The sequence below is a fragment of the Phascolarctos cinereus genome, unplaced genomic scaffold (assembly GCF_003287225.1).
Source record: "Phascolarctos cinereus isolate Bilbo 61053 unplaced genomic scaffold, phaCin_HiC Scaffold_5;HRSCAF=322, whole genome shotgun sequence".
NCBI classification, from domain to species: Eukaryota; Metazoa; Chordata; class Mammalia; order Diprotodontia; family Phascolarctidae; genus Phascolarctos; species Phascolarctos cinereus.
This window is the reverse complement of record NW_027555958.1, coordinates 354,129,170-354,147,176: the sequence shown is the minus strand read 5'-3', so window position 1 is coordinate 354,147,176 and position 18,007 is coordinate 354,129,170. Positions and strand designations below refer to the sequence as shown.

Sequence of the window (18,007 nt, the reverse complement as noted above, 5' to 3'; positions counted from 1 at the left end):
GAAGGTAGGACGGGGTGCCTCAGGTGTGGTGGGCTCTCCTGTACTGAGGGTCTTCAAGCAAAGGCTAGATTGTGACTTGATGAGTAAGTTACAGAGGGGGGCCCTCATCCAGGTGCAGGTTGGGTGAGGTGTCCACTTCCAGCTCTGAAATTCTGTAGTTTGGTGGTAGCCTTTCAGCTTTACAACAGTGAAACAACAAAATTAATTGTCTCCTATTTGAAAATTATATCCCTTGAAAGATAGAATTGAAACAAATTTTTAGTATAACATTTTCTCATCATGTAACCAACTTAATTCATCCTTTTCCATTCCTATTCAGAGAATTGCAAAAATCTTCATATTTTTATGACTGTAAGTCCTGCAGGGCCCAATTTCCGCCGAAATTGTCGTGCGTACCCAGCCTTGATTACTTGCAGCACAGTCGATTGGTATGAGAAGTGGCCTGAAGAAGCTCTTTTTACTGTAGCTGTGACTCATTTAAAGCAAAAACATGGCCTGGACACCCAAGAGGTAACGCTTAAAGAAAAAACTGAAAATGTGTTTTTAAACCCTCTCAAAACAATATCAAAGTACAAATGTTTATTTGTTGGTAGCATCTGAGCACATTTGTAGATCCTGGGTGCAGAGCAGTTTATTGTCAACCATACCCCAACACGTCAATATCCATTTCTTCAGATTTATCCTCCTACCCACATTCTACCTCCACCTCCAGGGATAGAAGATAGTGATCCCAGGTATAAATAAAAGCCGCCAGGGAAGGGAGGGGGTCTTTCCCCCCTTCCCTTGTTGTGCCTTTCTGGATAGCCTCAAGGATCAGGCTGTTGTTATTTTCTATGTTATACTCTTTTGTCAATGACTATTAAGATATCCAAACAGATTAGAGGCAAGACAGGATTGTAAAATGATGAGAGTGTCACAAGCTACCCATGCAAATAGGCTTACTTTGTTCATACCACACAATGGGTAGGCAAGAAACTAGAATGGGAAGAGGGACAGCCCACCAAGTGACAGCTAAAGGAAGAGAGGAAGAGTTAAGGTAATTCAGCAACAGCCGGAGACCCTTACAGATGTACAGGGGTGCCATCTCACTTGGGCATGACACAGAACCTGGGGAACCAATAAGAGAACTATTCCCTCAAGTATGCAAGCACAGATGGACCAAGAATAGAGACTGGAGGGGAATGAAAAGATAGTACAGACATCACAGGCTAACACAGAAGAACATTGGTCACATCCAAAGAGGGATCTAGGACCAAGGATAAAACAAGACTTACCTCCCAACTTGGACAAAGCAGGACTCCATCCTGTACCTGTATTTGCCTATCTTTATTGGGTATGTGCCATGTGGAAGTCCTTCAATGCCTCATTGTGACTGAGAGATAGCTCTGGGTTCCCAAAGACTTTGCCAGCAAAGTATTTCCTCTGATAAAATTCAAGAGATTTCCAAGACTGGTCCAGGGATGGACTGTAGGTCTCTTGTCCAAGGACCAACCTAGCTAAATAGAAAAAAAAAATCTCATCACTAATTTGGCCATCAGATGATGACTTGTTTTTCGACTATGACAACTCATGAAGACTATCTAACTTGTAAAGTAGTCACAATTTAGAGGGAGTAGCCACATCTATAGAAGCCAGAAGTTTTCCCCAATCCTTAAATTTCTAAGTATGGAATTGATGCCTTTACAATTTCTTCTGCCTGTAGTCATTTTTTTGCGTTGGCCTGGGAATTACTACTGGGATGAAACCTAGGAGGTAAGGAGAGGATTACATCCCTGTAGCTACCCTCAAAGAGAACTCCTAAATTCTTAGGTGATATCAATTGAAGAGAAAGGAAAAGCTGTGATTGACATCATTCTTTGCTGTGGTTTTTCCCTCTTTCTCATTGCTCCCTCCCCCACCTCCACCACTCAATACACCAATCACCAGATTTTCTATGTATCCCATTCCCTTGGGGTATCCTAGACCAGAGTACTGATAAACTAATTTAAAGCAATTAGGAATGCCTCATATATTAAAGATTTCATGAAATGTTCTTTTTCCTCTGTTTCAGTCAGTTATTTTTTCCTAATTATTCTTTTACAGGATTTAATACCAACACTCGCCCAAACGTGTGTTCAGTTCCACCGTAGTATTGCTGATATTAATACCAAATTTCGGGAGGAAACTAAAAGACATTATTATATCACTCCAAGTAGCTATCTGCACTTCATAGATACCTTCACACACATCTTGAAATCAAGGGAAAGGAAAATGGTGATCAAAAGGTGAGAATTTAAAGTCAAAATCAAATCAGAAATACATAATACATCTTTACCATGGTACTCTCAGAGATTAAGCAAATACTGAGCCCCAATTCCCGTCATGGTGGAAAAATAGAGAAGTAGTGTTCTGTAGTGGACTTGGAATCACAGAATCACAAATTGAGAAAGGAAAGAGATCATAAGAGTCAACTATTTAACAGATAAGGACACTGTAGCCCAGAGAGGGAAAGTGATATGCCCATGGTCACATGACTAATCAGTGACATGGATGAGATGTGAAGCCAGGCCCACCAACTCCACAGCTTTCCATTTTGCTATGCTTCTGCCTCAGAAGACCTATGTTTGAAATCCTGACTTTCATAGATGTTAACCACAGGACCATGGGCAAATTTAGCCTCTCTAAACTCCAGTTTCCTAGCCAGTAAATTGAGAGTAATGAGTTGTAAGCATAGTAATTTGTAAACTGAAAAAGCCTATAAAACATAAGCTATTATTGTAAAAACTGATCTCAGAAATTCATAGAGAATGTCTCCTAAGGTGTATAGGAGTTATGATCAGTGTGCATCCATAGAGAGAGATCACCTACCTGGATTGAAATTGTAGATCCTTGGAATATTAAATGAGAAAGTGTTATACAGGTATAGATACCCTTCAAAGCTTTGCATGAGCCAAGGAAAATGTCTATCACTCACTATATGTTCACAGTATGTTTATCTATGTTCATACGTTCACACAGCAACTCTGAAGTCAAACATAACACTGTATACATATCCCCCAAAGAGAGAAAAAAAAATTTTCCATGCTTAGCACCTGGTAGATGCTTAAAACATTTTATCATTTTCAAAGCATACTCACACTCACATTGCCAAATCCTCTCATAGTCTACCTTCCCACAGTCTCTCATATACCTCCCCTTCGATCCACTGACATTGTCCCTCATCACCTCTCACCTGGACAATTACAATAGCCTTCTAACTGATCTCTCTGCCACAGATCTCTCCCCACTGCCTGACATCCTCTATTCAGGTATCAAAGTGATTTTCCTAAAGCCAAGTCAGACCATGTCACCACCTTTCTCTACAAGTTACTGGAATAGCTCCCTGTTACATCCAGGATCAAGAAAATCCCATCTGACCTTCAAAACTCTTCATAACTTGGCTATTCTTAACTTTCCAGGCCTCCCTCCACAAACTCTACAATCCAGCCCCACTGACCATGCCTTTGTACTGGGTGGCGTTACCATATGCCTGGAATGCTCTGTCCCCTCACCTCCTCTTAGCTGCTTCCTTCAGGTCGCAAGACAAACTCCATTTTCTGCAGGAGACCTTTCTTGGTCTTTCTTTTCTGCTAGCACCTTCCTCTCTCAGTTTACCTTGCATGTCTTATTTATCTATCTTGTATGTGCCTCATTATTTACACATTGTTTTTCCATTAGAAGGTAAGTTCCTTGAAGGCAGGGACTGTTTTTGCCTTTCTTTGAATCCCATAGCTTAGAGTAGTGCCTGGTATATAGCAGGTACCTAATAAATACTTGTTGACCTCACAATGTCTCTGTAAGTTAGGCAAGGACAGCTCTTATGCCCAGGAACCTGAATTTCAAAGAGGTTGCATCTTGTCAAAAATCACACAGCTACTGAGTAATGCAACCAGGATTAAAAACTACACTTTCTAATTCCTTTTCCAGTGCCATTTACACTACACCATCACCATGCTGCCTGGGGCAGGGACGCCCAGTCTTTTTGTGAAGAGGAATTGTCCACAAAAGCAATTTACTCCCTATATACCTGGGCAAGTCACTAAACATCTCTAAAACTCAATCTCTTCATCTGTAAAATGAAGATAATGATAGCTACATTTAGTGTTGAAACTAGCACAGAATAAAGGGAATTTAATGGGGACAGGGTGCTTGCTTCCTGGGAAGGTGATGTACTTTTGAGGCAGGACATGTTCTTCCAGCAGCAACCACCATCCCCAAATTTGAGGGATAAAATATGTACCCCCAGGGTCCTATTACCCTTTCCCATGGCCATCTTAGCCCCTCCAGTACCGTGGGATGGATGAAACTCTGCACTGCCACCTTCCCCCCACACGCACACACACCCATGGCTCACCTGGATTCGCTTCAGACAGAGTTTCAGTGGCTCTCCTTCATTTCAGACAAATTGTCAGAAGGAGGAGGAGGAGGAGGAGGAGAACAAGAAGAACAAGAACAAGAAGAAATAATCTTCTGATAATACCAGTTGTTATTAGGATCACTCCTTACCCTACCCATTGGAATGTAATTCTAATATTTCTCAGCTCTGGCATCCCTCATCAAAGCCAAGCAACACTCTGAGAAGAGTGCTAGACTTATAATCAAGAATACTGAAGATTGAATCCTGCCTCAAACATTTACCAGTTACATGACTCTGGATAAGTCACTTCATCTGTGTTAGCTTCTGTTTCCTCAGCTATATAATGAGAAGGGTAAACTCAGTAGCCTCTAAGGTCCCTTACAGATGTAAATGTATGAGCCAATGTCCTTATTGATTTGATTACTTCTCTGGGACTAAAGTTAATTTCCAAACTCCTGTGTCCAGTATACCATATGATATAGCATTTTACAATATTCTGTCATGTACTATTGATTCATGTATGTTAATCCCATCTAACCAATTAAAATGCATGTTTCATTATGGTAGAAATCTTATCTTAACACTTCTTGTATCTCCCACAATGCCTCACATTGTAGCAAGCAATTGACAAAGGTTCCATTTGGCTTAAGCCAACAGAGAACAGTTCTAATTTAGGGATTTTAAGCATCACTAAATCAAATGGGGATTTCATTTTGTAAGATAGAAGCCTCCTAGGCATCCCTGAAATTGAAGCTCATCCTCTCAGTAACCACAAACCTCCTGTATCTAATGACGTGCAATTGTACATTTTGCACTTGTTAATATTTTTCTTTCTATATATCATGATATCCTATCTCCCCTGGAGATTATGAACTCCTCACAGGCAGGAGCCATGTCTTCTGTTTCCATGGAAACACCCCCTGAGCTTGTACTACTATGCGGGGTACACAGTGGGGACTTGAGAAATTCTGGTGACTGATAGTCATCATCTTCAAATTCTGGAGTGTTTCTAAGCTGTATTCCTGATGTAAATGGTTTAAAAATTCAGTGCTGTTTTCTTCCAGTAAATAGGTCAGATAAAAGGATACACAAAAACCCCACTTAACAGATGTTTGATATTTGCTTTTTTCAGGGAACGTTTTAATAATGGCCTCTCAAAGATTCTGGAAGCATCAACACAAATTTCGAAAATGCATGAAGAGCTTCTCATCCTCGGTCCTCAAATAGAACAAAAAACTAAGGTATACTTGGTTGGAAATAGATGTTAATTATGGGTTTCCTGCATCTTTAAGACATAAGTCAGGAGTTTGTTTTGGTAGCTTGAGATCTTTATATTATTATAAAATCAATTCCTATCATTGTTCTTCACATGTATTATCTGAAGGAAATTTTGCTCTGTATTAATCTTCTCAAGACACAAATGCATCCTGGTTGCTTTGATAAATTTGCTAACTCCTGGAATATTGAAAACTTTGATTTGTTTCAGATGGATTCTCAGAAAAAATATGTAGTTTTAGTTTCTTTTTCTTTAGGAAACAGAGATCCTCATGGAAAAATTACGGAGAGACTCACAAATTGTGCAGCAAGTACAGATCCTTGTAAAAGGGGATGAAGAACTGATGGTTAAGGAAATGCAAATTGTAGAAGAGTATTCTGAGGTAGTATTGAATTCCATCAAAATAATTCCACACACCCATAATGTCCTACATACTGAGTTAAACAGAGTTGGATTCTGCCTCTCAGAACATGAGTTTTACAAACATGTAACACTGGCCAGTTCAGTTAACCTCAAGAAAATGAAGTGGCTGGACTAAATGTTCTCCGAGATCTCATCTAACTCTGGAATTCATCATCATCATCATTATTAAAGTTAAATTTATTATGTAATTTAGAAGTAAAGTAAGTTGTAAATACATATTAGAAACTTGCAGCTTTTCATGCATAACTCTCTTTTCCTGTTTTATTATACATATGAAAATACCTATTTTATCTGGTGTTTAAGTTCAGAATAAAAATAATTTAAAAAAGAAAAAGTAGAGTCTATCCTTCCAGGTTCACCTTAATTGCTCCCTTGCACCAGGAATTATAAAAATGTATAAAACATATAAAAGTATTCCTCACAATATATGTATCAGGTGGAGTAGGAGAAGTATTTTTATTCCCATTTCACAGATAGGTATACTAAAGTTCAGAGAAGTTAAATGATATGACATATAGCTCATGTGACCCTTTCAGATCCAGGATTTGCACTTAAGGATATTGATCCTAGGGGGAGAAAAATTTAAGTGGTCAAGGGGAGAGGTGTTAGAGGAGTACCGTTTCTTAAAGTCTTTTTTTACACCAAGCATTTCTCATTTATATCTTGCCTCTCCTACTATTCAAAAATAAAGACAGTTAAAACCAGCCTTGAGATTGTCTGTTGATATCACCATTTGTAGTCTCTTCCACCCTTATTGTGCACAACTTAGCACTACTACAATAATGTAAGTGTCTTGCATGTAGGAAGGCTTAGCAAACATTTGTTAAATTAATGAGTAATCACAAAGGTAGAACTATTTAAACTTTAAACATTTCTAGAAAGATTTTCCTCAAAAAGTGTGGCAGGGTTAACCTTCAGTTATTAGGAAACTTTGCTTCTCTAGGAAAACTCATTGTCCAACTTTGAGCTAGTAAATGTTAAAATTTTTCATTTATTTCATGAGAACTACTGATGTTTTCTGCTCTCTAATTTTGTGCTTTCAATGGATAGAAATTTTATCTTTAGCCTTCTCCCTGTATCTCTTCTCTCCCCTTTTGTTTCTTTCTGTCCTATCTCTTTCTTTTCCCTCTTTTTTTCTGCCTTTCTCCCTTTTTTCTTTGCCCTTCTCATTCTCTCCATTATCTGCATATATTGTATATCTGTAATACACTACTTAAAATAATAAAGTTATAATGCAAATAAATACAACTAATGATATTCTGTGTTCAGTCAATGAGTATTCTTGTTTGCCATTTATTAACTACAACTAATAGTCACATTTTTGGTGTTGCATCTTTACCGTAGAAAACACAAGAAGAGCTAAGTAATGTGATACCAGCTTTTGAAGAGGCAATTATAGCTCTGAATGCCCTAGATAAAAGTGCCATATCTGAATTAAGGTAATTTTCCAAGTTCGTTATTTACTTTCTAAATTCACTATTTAATTCTTTTAAGTATTCATTGATAGCCCTAAAATAATGACCTTTATGAGTTAATATTATTCCAGTTTTCCTCCTACCCCTGTATGACTCACCATTTTTCTAAGTTTCTTTAAATCAAAAAAGCTAACAATTACATGTAAATGAGCATTTTAAAATATGATGGTGTATTCAGTTTTAAATGAATATATTTAGATTTATGTTCCCAAATGGATATAAGGTAGTTGCAGACAGAGACTGTCTCATTTTGTTTTTAAAAATGAGTACCTAATGAGTGCCCTAGTGCCTAACAGTGCCCAGCACATAGAGGCACTTAATCAATGCTTATTGATGGACTGATTGGACACCAGACTCTCAATCAATACACAAATATTTAAGCAAGCCAGGTTTCAAACAAATTCCCAAGCCCAGTCACTTCAAATCAGCACCTAATGCACCAGATGACAGAGTAATTAAACTTTCAAGTAGATGCCCCTATCCTACTAAAAGCCTTCTGATATAATGAGAAAGCCTAGTGGAAAATTCTTTAAATGACCCAAAGTTTCACATGGAAACATGTTTTTTAATACCACATTCTACCAGTTTTGCTCTACGGAAACAAAACAGAACCTAACAGTGTCTGAGGAATTTGAAATGAATATCACACAGAGGGCAATGCAGGGACTCACAGTAGATGGGAGAAGGCTGCAACCTATAACCAAAGAAGAACTTTAAATAATAGGAATAAAAAATATCATCAAGGAAATGTATGATAGGAATAGAAGATGGGGTGATCATATAGTGAGACAAAGGGATGGCAGGTGGACAGCCACTGGTCCCCTTCAGATTTCTGGAGAAATCTACAAAGATCTCTAGCACATTAGGTGGATGCCTATGGCAAAGGTATGGGAGGCTATGGACAAGAGTCATAGAGGATGGGCAGCCACAGATGGACAGCATTCCACATAATTGGAGGGATGTTCCAAAAGGAGGAAATCTGTGATTCGTTTGAGTATTAGAGTATTGGAATGTATGTCATGGTGCTCAGTAGAATGAGAGCTCCTTAAACACAAGAGCTGTGTTATTTTCATCTTTTGTAGCCTCAGACTCCAGCATGCTTGTCATAAAGCAGACATTGAATGTTTTTTGACTTGAGTTGTTGGCTCTGTTACAGAGTGTATACACATCCACCCTATCTCGTCCTATCATGAATGCAGTCTGTGTCCTTCTAGAAAAGAAACCTAACTGGGCAACTGCAAAACTACTCCTTGCAGATCCTGGATTCCTCAAAAAATTGACTAACCTGGACAAGGACAGTATACCTGAAAAGGTAAGGAAGGAATTCAAGAGCTACATAAACAGCATAGTTCAAAGCATACATTTGGCTTAGAAGGGAAAGGTACACGTATCATTGATGTAAATAAAGGTATAGGCTCTACCACATGTGGCCTTCTGGGTCCTTGAGCGCAGGCTTTTGCTTGAGTCCAAGTTTTACAGAACAAATCCTTTTATTAAGGGGATTTGTTCTGTGTAGTTTGGATTCAGTTAAAAGGCCATGCTTGAGGACCTAGAGGGCCACAGGTGGCTTCGAGGCCGCAAGTTCCCCACCCCTGGGTAACCAAGAAAGTTCTGTGTTCAAACTAGCTAATGGTGTAGGATTTAGAGCAGGAAGGGATCTTAGGTCCAATCCTTTCATTTTACAAATGAGGAAACTGAGAGGTCAAGTGATTTTCCCAAGGTCACATCATTGAATTGCAATGCTAGGATTTGAACCCAGGTACTCTGACTCCAAAAGAAGGTACCTGGGAGGCCAGTCAGTACAATCTCCTCATTTTGTAGGTAAAGAAACTGAGGCACAGGAAGTTTAAATGACTTTCCCAGGGTCACACAGCTAGTAAATATGTGAGGTGGGATTTGAACCCAGGTCATCTTGACTTCAAATTCAGTCCACTGAACCACACTGTATTCCCTAAATCATGCTGCCTCTTGAAAGTTCTGAACCAATCAATTCCTCTAACATAAATCCAGGAAAAAAAATTCATTGAGGCTTTTAGGATCTACTTAAATGATAAAAGAAAATAAAGTTAGACTGGTAAGCTTTCAGTAGGGGCAAGATAGACTTGGTCTATGGCCCAACTTTGGAAAAATTTAGAATGATGGGGAGATTCACAAATGAAAATGTAAGTAGAGGTCAGAGATGTGCTCAGTGGATGGGGAAATGCCCTAGAATGGAGGAATTGAAAGGGATATTTACAGGGCTTCCTTTAAAAGAGAAGGTGGACTCACGTAGATCATCAGCATTTCTATATATTACCAACAAAGCCCAACAGCAAGAGATAGAAAGAGAAATTCCATTTAAACTTACTGTAGACATTATACAATATTTAGGAGTCTACCTACCAAAACAAACCCAGGAACTATATGAACACAATTACGAAAAACTTTTCGCACAAATAAAGTCATATCTAAATAATTGGAAAAACATCAGTTACTCATGGGTAGGCCTAGCTGACATAATAAAAATGACAATTCTACCTAAGCTAATTTACTTATTCAGTGCCATAACAATCAAACTACCAAAAACTTATTTTATAAAGTTAGAAAAAATAATAAGATTCATTTGGAAGAACAAAAGGTCCAGAATATCAAGGGAACTAATGAGAAGAAATGCAAGGGAAGGTGGCCTAGCCATGCCAGATATTAAATTGTATTATAAAGTAGCAATCATCAAAACTGCTTGGTACTGGCTAAGAAATAGAGTGGTGGATCAGTGGAATAGGTTAAGTATGCAAGACACAACAGTCAATGACTTTAGTAATATATTATTTGATAAACCCAAACACCCCAGTTTCTGGGATAAGAATCCACTCTTTGACAAAAACTGCTGGGAAAATTGGAAAAGAGTATGGCAGAAACTAGGCATAGATCAAAATCTCACATCATATATCAAAATAAAGTCAAAATGGGTTCATGATTTAGATATAATGGCTGATACTGTAAGCAAACTGGGAGAACAAGGAATTGTTTACCTATCAGATTTATGGAGAACAGAAGAATTCATGACCAAACAGGAGATAGAGAACGTTATCAAAAGCAAAATGGATAACTTTGATTACATTAAATTGAAAAGTTTTTGCACAGACCAAAGCCAATGCAACCAAGATTAGAATGAAAGTAGAAAATTGGGAAAGAATTTTTACAACCAGTCTCTCTGATAAGGGCCTCATTTCTAAAATATATAGAGAATTAAGTCAAATTTATATGAATACAGGTCATTCCCCAATTGATAAATGGTCAAAGGATATAAACAGGCGGTTCTCAGATGAAGAAATTAAAGCCATCTATAGTCATATGAAAAAATGCTCTAAATTATTATTGATTAGAGAAATGCAAATCAAAACAACTCTGAAGTACCACATCACACCTATTAGATTGGCCAACATGACAAAACAGAAAAATGATAAATGTTGGAGAAGATGTGGGAAAATTGGAACACTAATGCATTGTTGGTGGAGTTGTGAAATGATCCAACAATTTTGGAGAGCAATTTGGAACTATGCCCAAAGGGCTATAAAAATGTGCATACCCTTTGACCCAGCAATAGCACTTCTAGGGCTGTATCCCAGAGAGATCATGCAAATGGGAAAAGGACCCACATGTACAAAAATATTTATAGCAGCTCTTTTTGTGGTGGCAAAGAATTGGAAATTGAGAGGATGCCCATCAATTGGGGAATGGCTGAACAAGTTGTGGTATATGAATGTAATGGAATACTATTGTGCTATAAGAAATTATGAGGAAATGAACTTCAGAAAAACTTGGAAAGATTTGTATGGTCTGATGCTGAGTGAAATGAGCAGAACCAAGAGAATGTTGTACACAGTAATAGACATATTATGCAATGACTAATATTGATAGACTTAACCCTTCTCAGCAATACAAGGATCCAAGACATCTCCAAAAGCCTCATAATGGAAAATGCTATCCACAAAGAAGAAAGAACTATGGAGTTTGAATGCAGATTGAAGCATATTCTTTGCTATTTTTTTTCTTCTGTTGTGTTTTGTTTCCTCTTTCTGGTGGTTCCTCCTATTGGTTCTAATTCTTACTTACAACATCACTAATGTGAAAATATGCTTAATAGGAGTATATATGTATAGCCTATATCAGATTGCACGCTGTCTTGGGGAGAGAGGTGGGAAGGGAGGTAGAGAAAAATTTAAAACTCAAAAGCTTATGGAAGTGATTGTTGATAATTCAAAATAAATTAATTTTTAAAAAATAAAAGAGAAGGTTGGGAGAGGCCACTAAGCAAAAGGGGACAGAGCATGAGAGGAAACCAGAAGAGATTGACCCTTGTGGAAGAGGCCAACTCTCTGGAGATAGAGAGGCTGAGGTCAGAGGCCACATCTGATGGGATCTGAGATATGGCCCAGCCTGGGAGTAGGGCAAAAAGCTCCTCAGTCTGACTCCAATTTGGCAAGGGGTGCCTTCTAATCAAACAGTGGGGACCTTTGGAGACCACACAGAATGCCTTACCACCTGGGATGTCCAGCAACTGTGATTCCCAGCAGTATCAGTACCAATAGTGAATTGGGAAACAGTCTTACCTAATAGGTAATTCCCCAAATAGGGGGAATCTGAAGCAGGACAAGGTCAAGGAAAGGAGTCAGCCTCTCAGCCCCCGCTGGAAGTCTTTGCACTCCTAGGGACCACTGCCTCTCTAATCCTCGGGACTTTGGCTTCATATATTGTCTTTTTCAAGGACAACAAGGTTGAAAGTGTGGTGGGCTGCCCTTTGAGGCAAGATGTAGGCATTCCAGGCCCTTAGGTCACGTAGAGGAATTGCCTTGTGCTCCTATGGGGGAAATAAAATGCTTTGACAAATTCTCTCTCCTCTCTCTCAAAGCACAGTCTGATCAGGGAAAAGAGTAGATGAGGCAGACTTTAGGCAGAAGAGGGCGGAGAAGAGAATCAAACCCTAAATTCCTGCTGGAGGATCAAACCTTGGAGATTCCTTTGTATCCCCATCCCAGAGACCTCTTCTTTACCTGGAAGCTTTGCCTTCCCATTCTGCTCAGACTTTCCCGGAGGGTGTTAAAGCTTGGGTCTCCCCTCCTTCTTAGCTGCTTGCCCTGATAATAATTATAATAACAGTTAGCGTTTAGATAGTATTTTAAGGTTTGCAATGTGCTTTACAAACATTACCTCATTTGATCTTCACAAAAACCCTGGGAAGTGGGTGCTACTATTATATCAATTTACATGTGGGGAAACTGAGAAGTTTCACAGAGAAGTTCAGTAATTTCCCAAGTCATGAGACTCAGTTGCCTCTAGTAATCTGGACAAGGAAAACCACCCTAACCAGGATCTCCCTGGCTTAGTTTCCCCTTTGTAGACCAGGTTACCCCTAACTTTGATTAGAAAGCAAGGATATAAGGGTTGCCCTTTGGTAGCATGGAGGAGTTCAAGCTGGTCTTCTGTGCTCACAGAAGAAACAGGGTAACCCAGCCCAAGCCTTGGGAGGGGCTGGACTATGGTCACATTTTTTTTAGCTAGAATGGGCTGGGAGAAGTTTCTCTGCATAAGAAGTGGCCTTTTGTACAAAGAAGGCAATTAATATTAATTAATTATTAATTAATTAATATGAATACTCAAATGACACACTAAAATTAATTTTCCTCATCTAAAAGCATATACAATAAATGACAAACAATGGTAACTAGTTCTATGTGCAGAGTAAAAGACATAAACAAAGATGAGGGATGGAGGGAAGAGAATAAGCATTTATAGAGTCTACTACATGCCAGGCACTGTGCTGTGCTTTATGATTATTTGGCTCATTCGATGATTTTGCCTTCTGACTTTGAAGATTAGGCCAAGAGCCTGAGGAGGCCTCTTCCCAGTCTGTATAGCTGCCTAAAGCAGGATAATTATATGCCTTATTCAACTAGAATACAATCTTCACCCTTTGTGGGGCTTAGTTTGAAGATGGGGCAACCACTTAACTCCTCACTCTCGTTCCCCATATGATCAGTTGTCAACTAAGAGAGTACCATCTCTCACATAAGTTCCCCTTCTTTCCCCACCATGCTACCACCCTGGTGCGGGTCTTCATCACTTCATGCCTGGACTATTGCAGTAGCTTCTAGTTGGTCTGCCTTCCACAAGTCTCTCCCCACTTCAATCTATCCTCCATTCAGCTGTCAAATTGATCTTCTCAAAACGCAATTCTGATCACATCACTCCCCTTTTCAGTAAACTCCCCTGGCTCCTTTTACCTCCAGGATCAATTATCAAATTCTGTTTGGCTTGTAGAGCCCTTCATAACCTGGCTCCTTCCTACCTTTACAGCCTTGTTACACCTTCCTTTCCACTCACAAACATACATACACTCTTCAAATCCAGTGACACTAGCCTCTCTGCTGCTCCTCACACACAACGGTCCATCTCCTGACTCCAGGCATTTTCACTGACTGTCTCCCATGTCTGGAACTCTTTTCCTCCTCATCTCTACTTCTTAGATTCCTAACCTCCTTCAAGTCTCAACCAAAGTCCCACCTTCTGCAAGAAATCTTTCCTAGACTCCTTAATTTTAGTGCCGTCCCTCAAGGACCACCGCGAATGTTTTCTGTCTGCATCTTGATTGTACGTAGTGTTTGCATATCGTCTCCTCGAAAACATTGTGAGCTCCTTGAGAGCAGGGATAGCCTTTATTTGTATCCTCAGTGTTTAGTCCAATGTCCAGTACATAGTACATGCTTAGTTGGCTATCAATCAGGCTAGAGAATCACTACTGTACCCAAATAGTAAGTTTGAATTTGGTTTGGTTTTTTAAGGTTACATGCCCTAGTTGTTTATTCATATGTATGGTTTTAAAAGTATCTTCTCGGCAATTATAACAAAGCAACTCTAACAGTAACAGAACATGATACAAGGCAAAGCTCTTGTTCTTTGTATAGTTTCAGCATAGCCCTATCATCTTTTTGGATTTAGGTATTTGCCAAAAGTCTACTCTAGAAGAAAGGATTAAAAAATTCCAATCAATCCCTTTTTTTCTATAACAAGAACAGTTATTATATGCATGTGCAAGAATGATATGTCAAATCCAGAATACTTTTCTCATTATTTGTCTTTATTCCCTCTAGGCATTTGCAAGACTGAAAAGATATTTAAATTTACCTGATTTCAACCCAACAAAGATTTCTCAAGTGTCTGTTGCCTGTTGCTCCATGTGCCAGTGGGTGATAGCTTTAAATAACTACCATGAAGTACGGAAGGTACGTCTTTTCATTTGTAAAGGACAAGACGTATTGCCATTATTTCTCCAATGTGAATTTATTATAGGGGTACTTGGTGTTAAGGTGCACCTAACATCACTATTTTGTTAGTTGAGGTTCAATTTTGGTAGGTTACAAGGATATACAACAAGGATATAGAAGCCCTTAGCTTCTCTACCTGTGGACTCACCTCTTCTCCACATGGAAGCTTGTCTGGTCTGCAGGGCAGGATATGAAGCTTCACATGGTCTTAAGACATCTACTAAGGTGTTTGGGCCCTGACTCCACATAGGTGGGACTTTTTATGCCCCTAGGTCACCAGGGATCAATTAAGTCCCAAGGACAGCTTTGTTAACTTTTGGGAAACACTAATCCCTATACAATAGGATAAATGATGAGAACCATAGTCCTATCACACTAGGATACTACAAGAGATCCATGATCTCAACAGTATGGCTCCTCCATCTAAGGTACTTCCTTTTCCAGGTACTTCCTTGACTCCTCCAGAGAGGGCCTACCCAGTATACTGAGGACCTTCCTCTGTATATCTCATGAATAGCAAGGAGATACTCAGGCTATCAATCTCTTATTTCTCACTAAATAGCTGTATAATATACATGCATATATGTAATATATACACACAAATATATGCATATATATGTAATATATACATATAAATATAACCATATATATTTCAGAGAAAATTTAAATATATTATTGTACTTATGATAAAATCAACAGTGAAAAATTATAATCCTTTCATTGTACTTTATATACACATTAAAATTTCTGAGCATATAGTTCCATATATGTTTATATACACCATTAAAAACATGCTCTGTTCCTTTAGCTGAAACTCTTTAGTCAATCTATTTATATTATATTATTATTATATATTATATTACTTTATATTATAATATATTATTTTATATTTATAACATTTTATATATATAATTATAACTTATAATTCTTTAAATGTTTTATTGATGCCTTTTTTTAACATTACTGTCATTTCCTAATCTCTTCTCCTTCTTCCTATAAAATCCTCCCTTGTAACAAAAAAAGGGGGGTATACTTAAAACAAACCAATGAATTGACCCTGACAATGTATGTCACATTCCGTATCTATAGCCTACCACAATTCTGACAAGAAGAGGGAGCTATGGTGCACTCTTAGTCCTCTGGATACACAGAGTCACAGAATTTTGAGAGTTGGGAGGGACCTCAGAGACCATTTCATCAAGCCCATGCCCAAAAGGAATCTCTACTACAATATACCCAGCAAGTATGGTCATCTAGTCTCTGGTTTAGGACCTCCAAGGAAGGGTGAACACACTGTTTATTGAGTCATCCCCTTCACTTCTATACGACTCTAATTGTTACAGTCTTCCTGACATCAAACCCAAATTGGCTGCTTTGCAATTCCCACCCATTATTCCTGGCTCTGCCCTCTGTCGCCAAACAGAAAAAAATTAATTCCTTTTCCATGGGAGTCCTTCAGATCTTTGAACCTGTATAAATATCAGGTCTAGCCAAGTCTTCTCTTCTTCATTCTAGACATCTTCATTTTCTTCAATCAATCCTTATATGGCATGAACTCAACCCTCTTCACTTAGGTGCCTTTGTCTATATGCTCTCCAGGCTATCACTGTACTTCTTAAACTGTTGTGCCCAGCAATATTTAGGTAAACTATAGCTACTGCACTCCTCTTCTCTATAATTCTAGTAACCCTCTGGAAAATTATGAAGTTAGTGTGGTATAACTTATGCTTGATGAAGTCATGCTGGCTCTTTTTCTAGATATTCACCAACCATATTTTGAGATATGGAGTTCTTATAGGAATTGAAATCAAGCCATGTTATAGTGTGCAGACCCTCTTGTCTTCCCTTTTTTCAAAAAAAAGTTTTTACTGGTGTCTTTTTTTCTAGTATTCACTTTTACAAGATTTTGAGTTCCAAAGTTTTCTGCCTCCCTCCTTATCATTCCCTCTTCTGAAAATGGTAGGCAGATTGACATAGTTTTTAAAACCATAAGAAAGAATGAAGTAAGTGAAAAAAAATATGCTTTGATCTGCATTCTGAGTCCATCAGTCCTTTATCTGGATATGGATAGCATTTTCCTTTGAGAATCCTTTGAACTAGTCTTGGATTATTGTGTTGCTGAGAAGAACTGAGTCATTCAGAGTTGATCATCACACAATGTTGCTGATACAATGTTTTCCTGGTTCTGCTCATTTCACTTTGCTTCAGTCTGTACGAGTCTTGCCAGGTATTTCTGAAATCTGCCTGTTCATCATTTCTTATTGCACAATAGTATTCCTTTACATTCATATAGCACAGCTTGTTCAGCCATTCCCAGTTGATGGGCATCCCCCCAGTTTCCAATATTTTGCCACAATGAAAAGGGCTGCTATAAATATTTTTGTGCATGTAGGTCCTTTCCCTTTTTTTATGATCTCTTTGGGATACAGATCTAGTAGTGGTATTGCTGTATCAAAGGGCATGCATAGTTTGGTTGCCCTTTAGAAATAGTTCCAAATTGCAATCCAGAATGGTTGTATCAGTTCACACCTCCACCTACAGTGCATTAGTGTCCCAATTTTCCCACATCCTCTCCAACATTTATCATTTTCCATTTTGGGGGCAGCTAGGTGGCACAGTGGATAGAGCACTGGCCCAGAAGTCAGGAGGACCTGAGTTCAAATCTGGCCTCAGACCAAACACTTCACACTTACTAGCTGACCCTGGGCAAGTCACTTAACCCCAATTGCCTAAAAAAAATTTTTTTAATTATCATTTTCCTTTTTTGTCACATTAGCCAATTTGGTTGGTATGAGTCGGTATCTCAGAGTTGTTTTAGTTTGCATTTCTCTAATCAAAAGTGATTGAGAACACCTCTTCATATATCTATAAACAAGATTTCTTCATTTGAAAACTGCCTGTTCATATTCTTTGACCATTATCAGTAGGAGACTGGCTCATATCTCATAAATTTGACTCTGTTCTCTACATATTTGAGAAATGAGGCTTTTGTCAGAGAGACTTGCTGTAAAGATTGTTTCCCAGTTTTCTGCTTTCCTTCTAATCTTGGTTGCATTGGCATTGTTCATGCTAAAGCTTTTCAATTTAATTTGATGAAAACTATCTATTCTACATTTCATAATGCTATCTCTTATTTGATATCATGAATTCTTCC

At 38.5% G+C, this 18,007-nt stretch overlaps 1 protein-coding gene across 1 annotated transcript in view; it reads left to right on the top strand.

Moving 5' to 3' along the window:
• The window catches only part of DNAH14 (dynein axonemal heavy chain 14), a 340,072-nt gene that overhangs the window by 226,037 nt on the left and 96,028 nt on the right, over positions 1–18,007 (top strand). Inside the window, 8 exon segments of the mRNA XM_020982026.2 lie at positions 322–510; positions 2,083–2,264; positions 5,508–5,616; positions 5,908–6,033; positions 7,419–7,513; positions 8,706–8,734; positions 8,737–8,861; positions 14,680–14,811. Coding sequence (XP_020837685.1) covers positions 322–510; positions 2,083–2,264; positions 5,508–5,616; positions 5,908–6,033; positions 7,419–7,513; positions 8,706–8,734; positions 8,737–8,861; positions 14,680–14,811 — 987 coding nt within the window.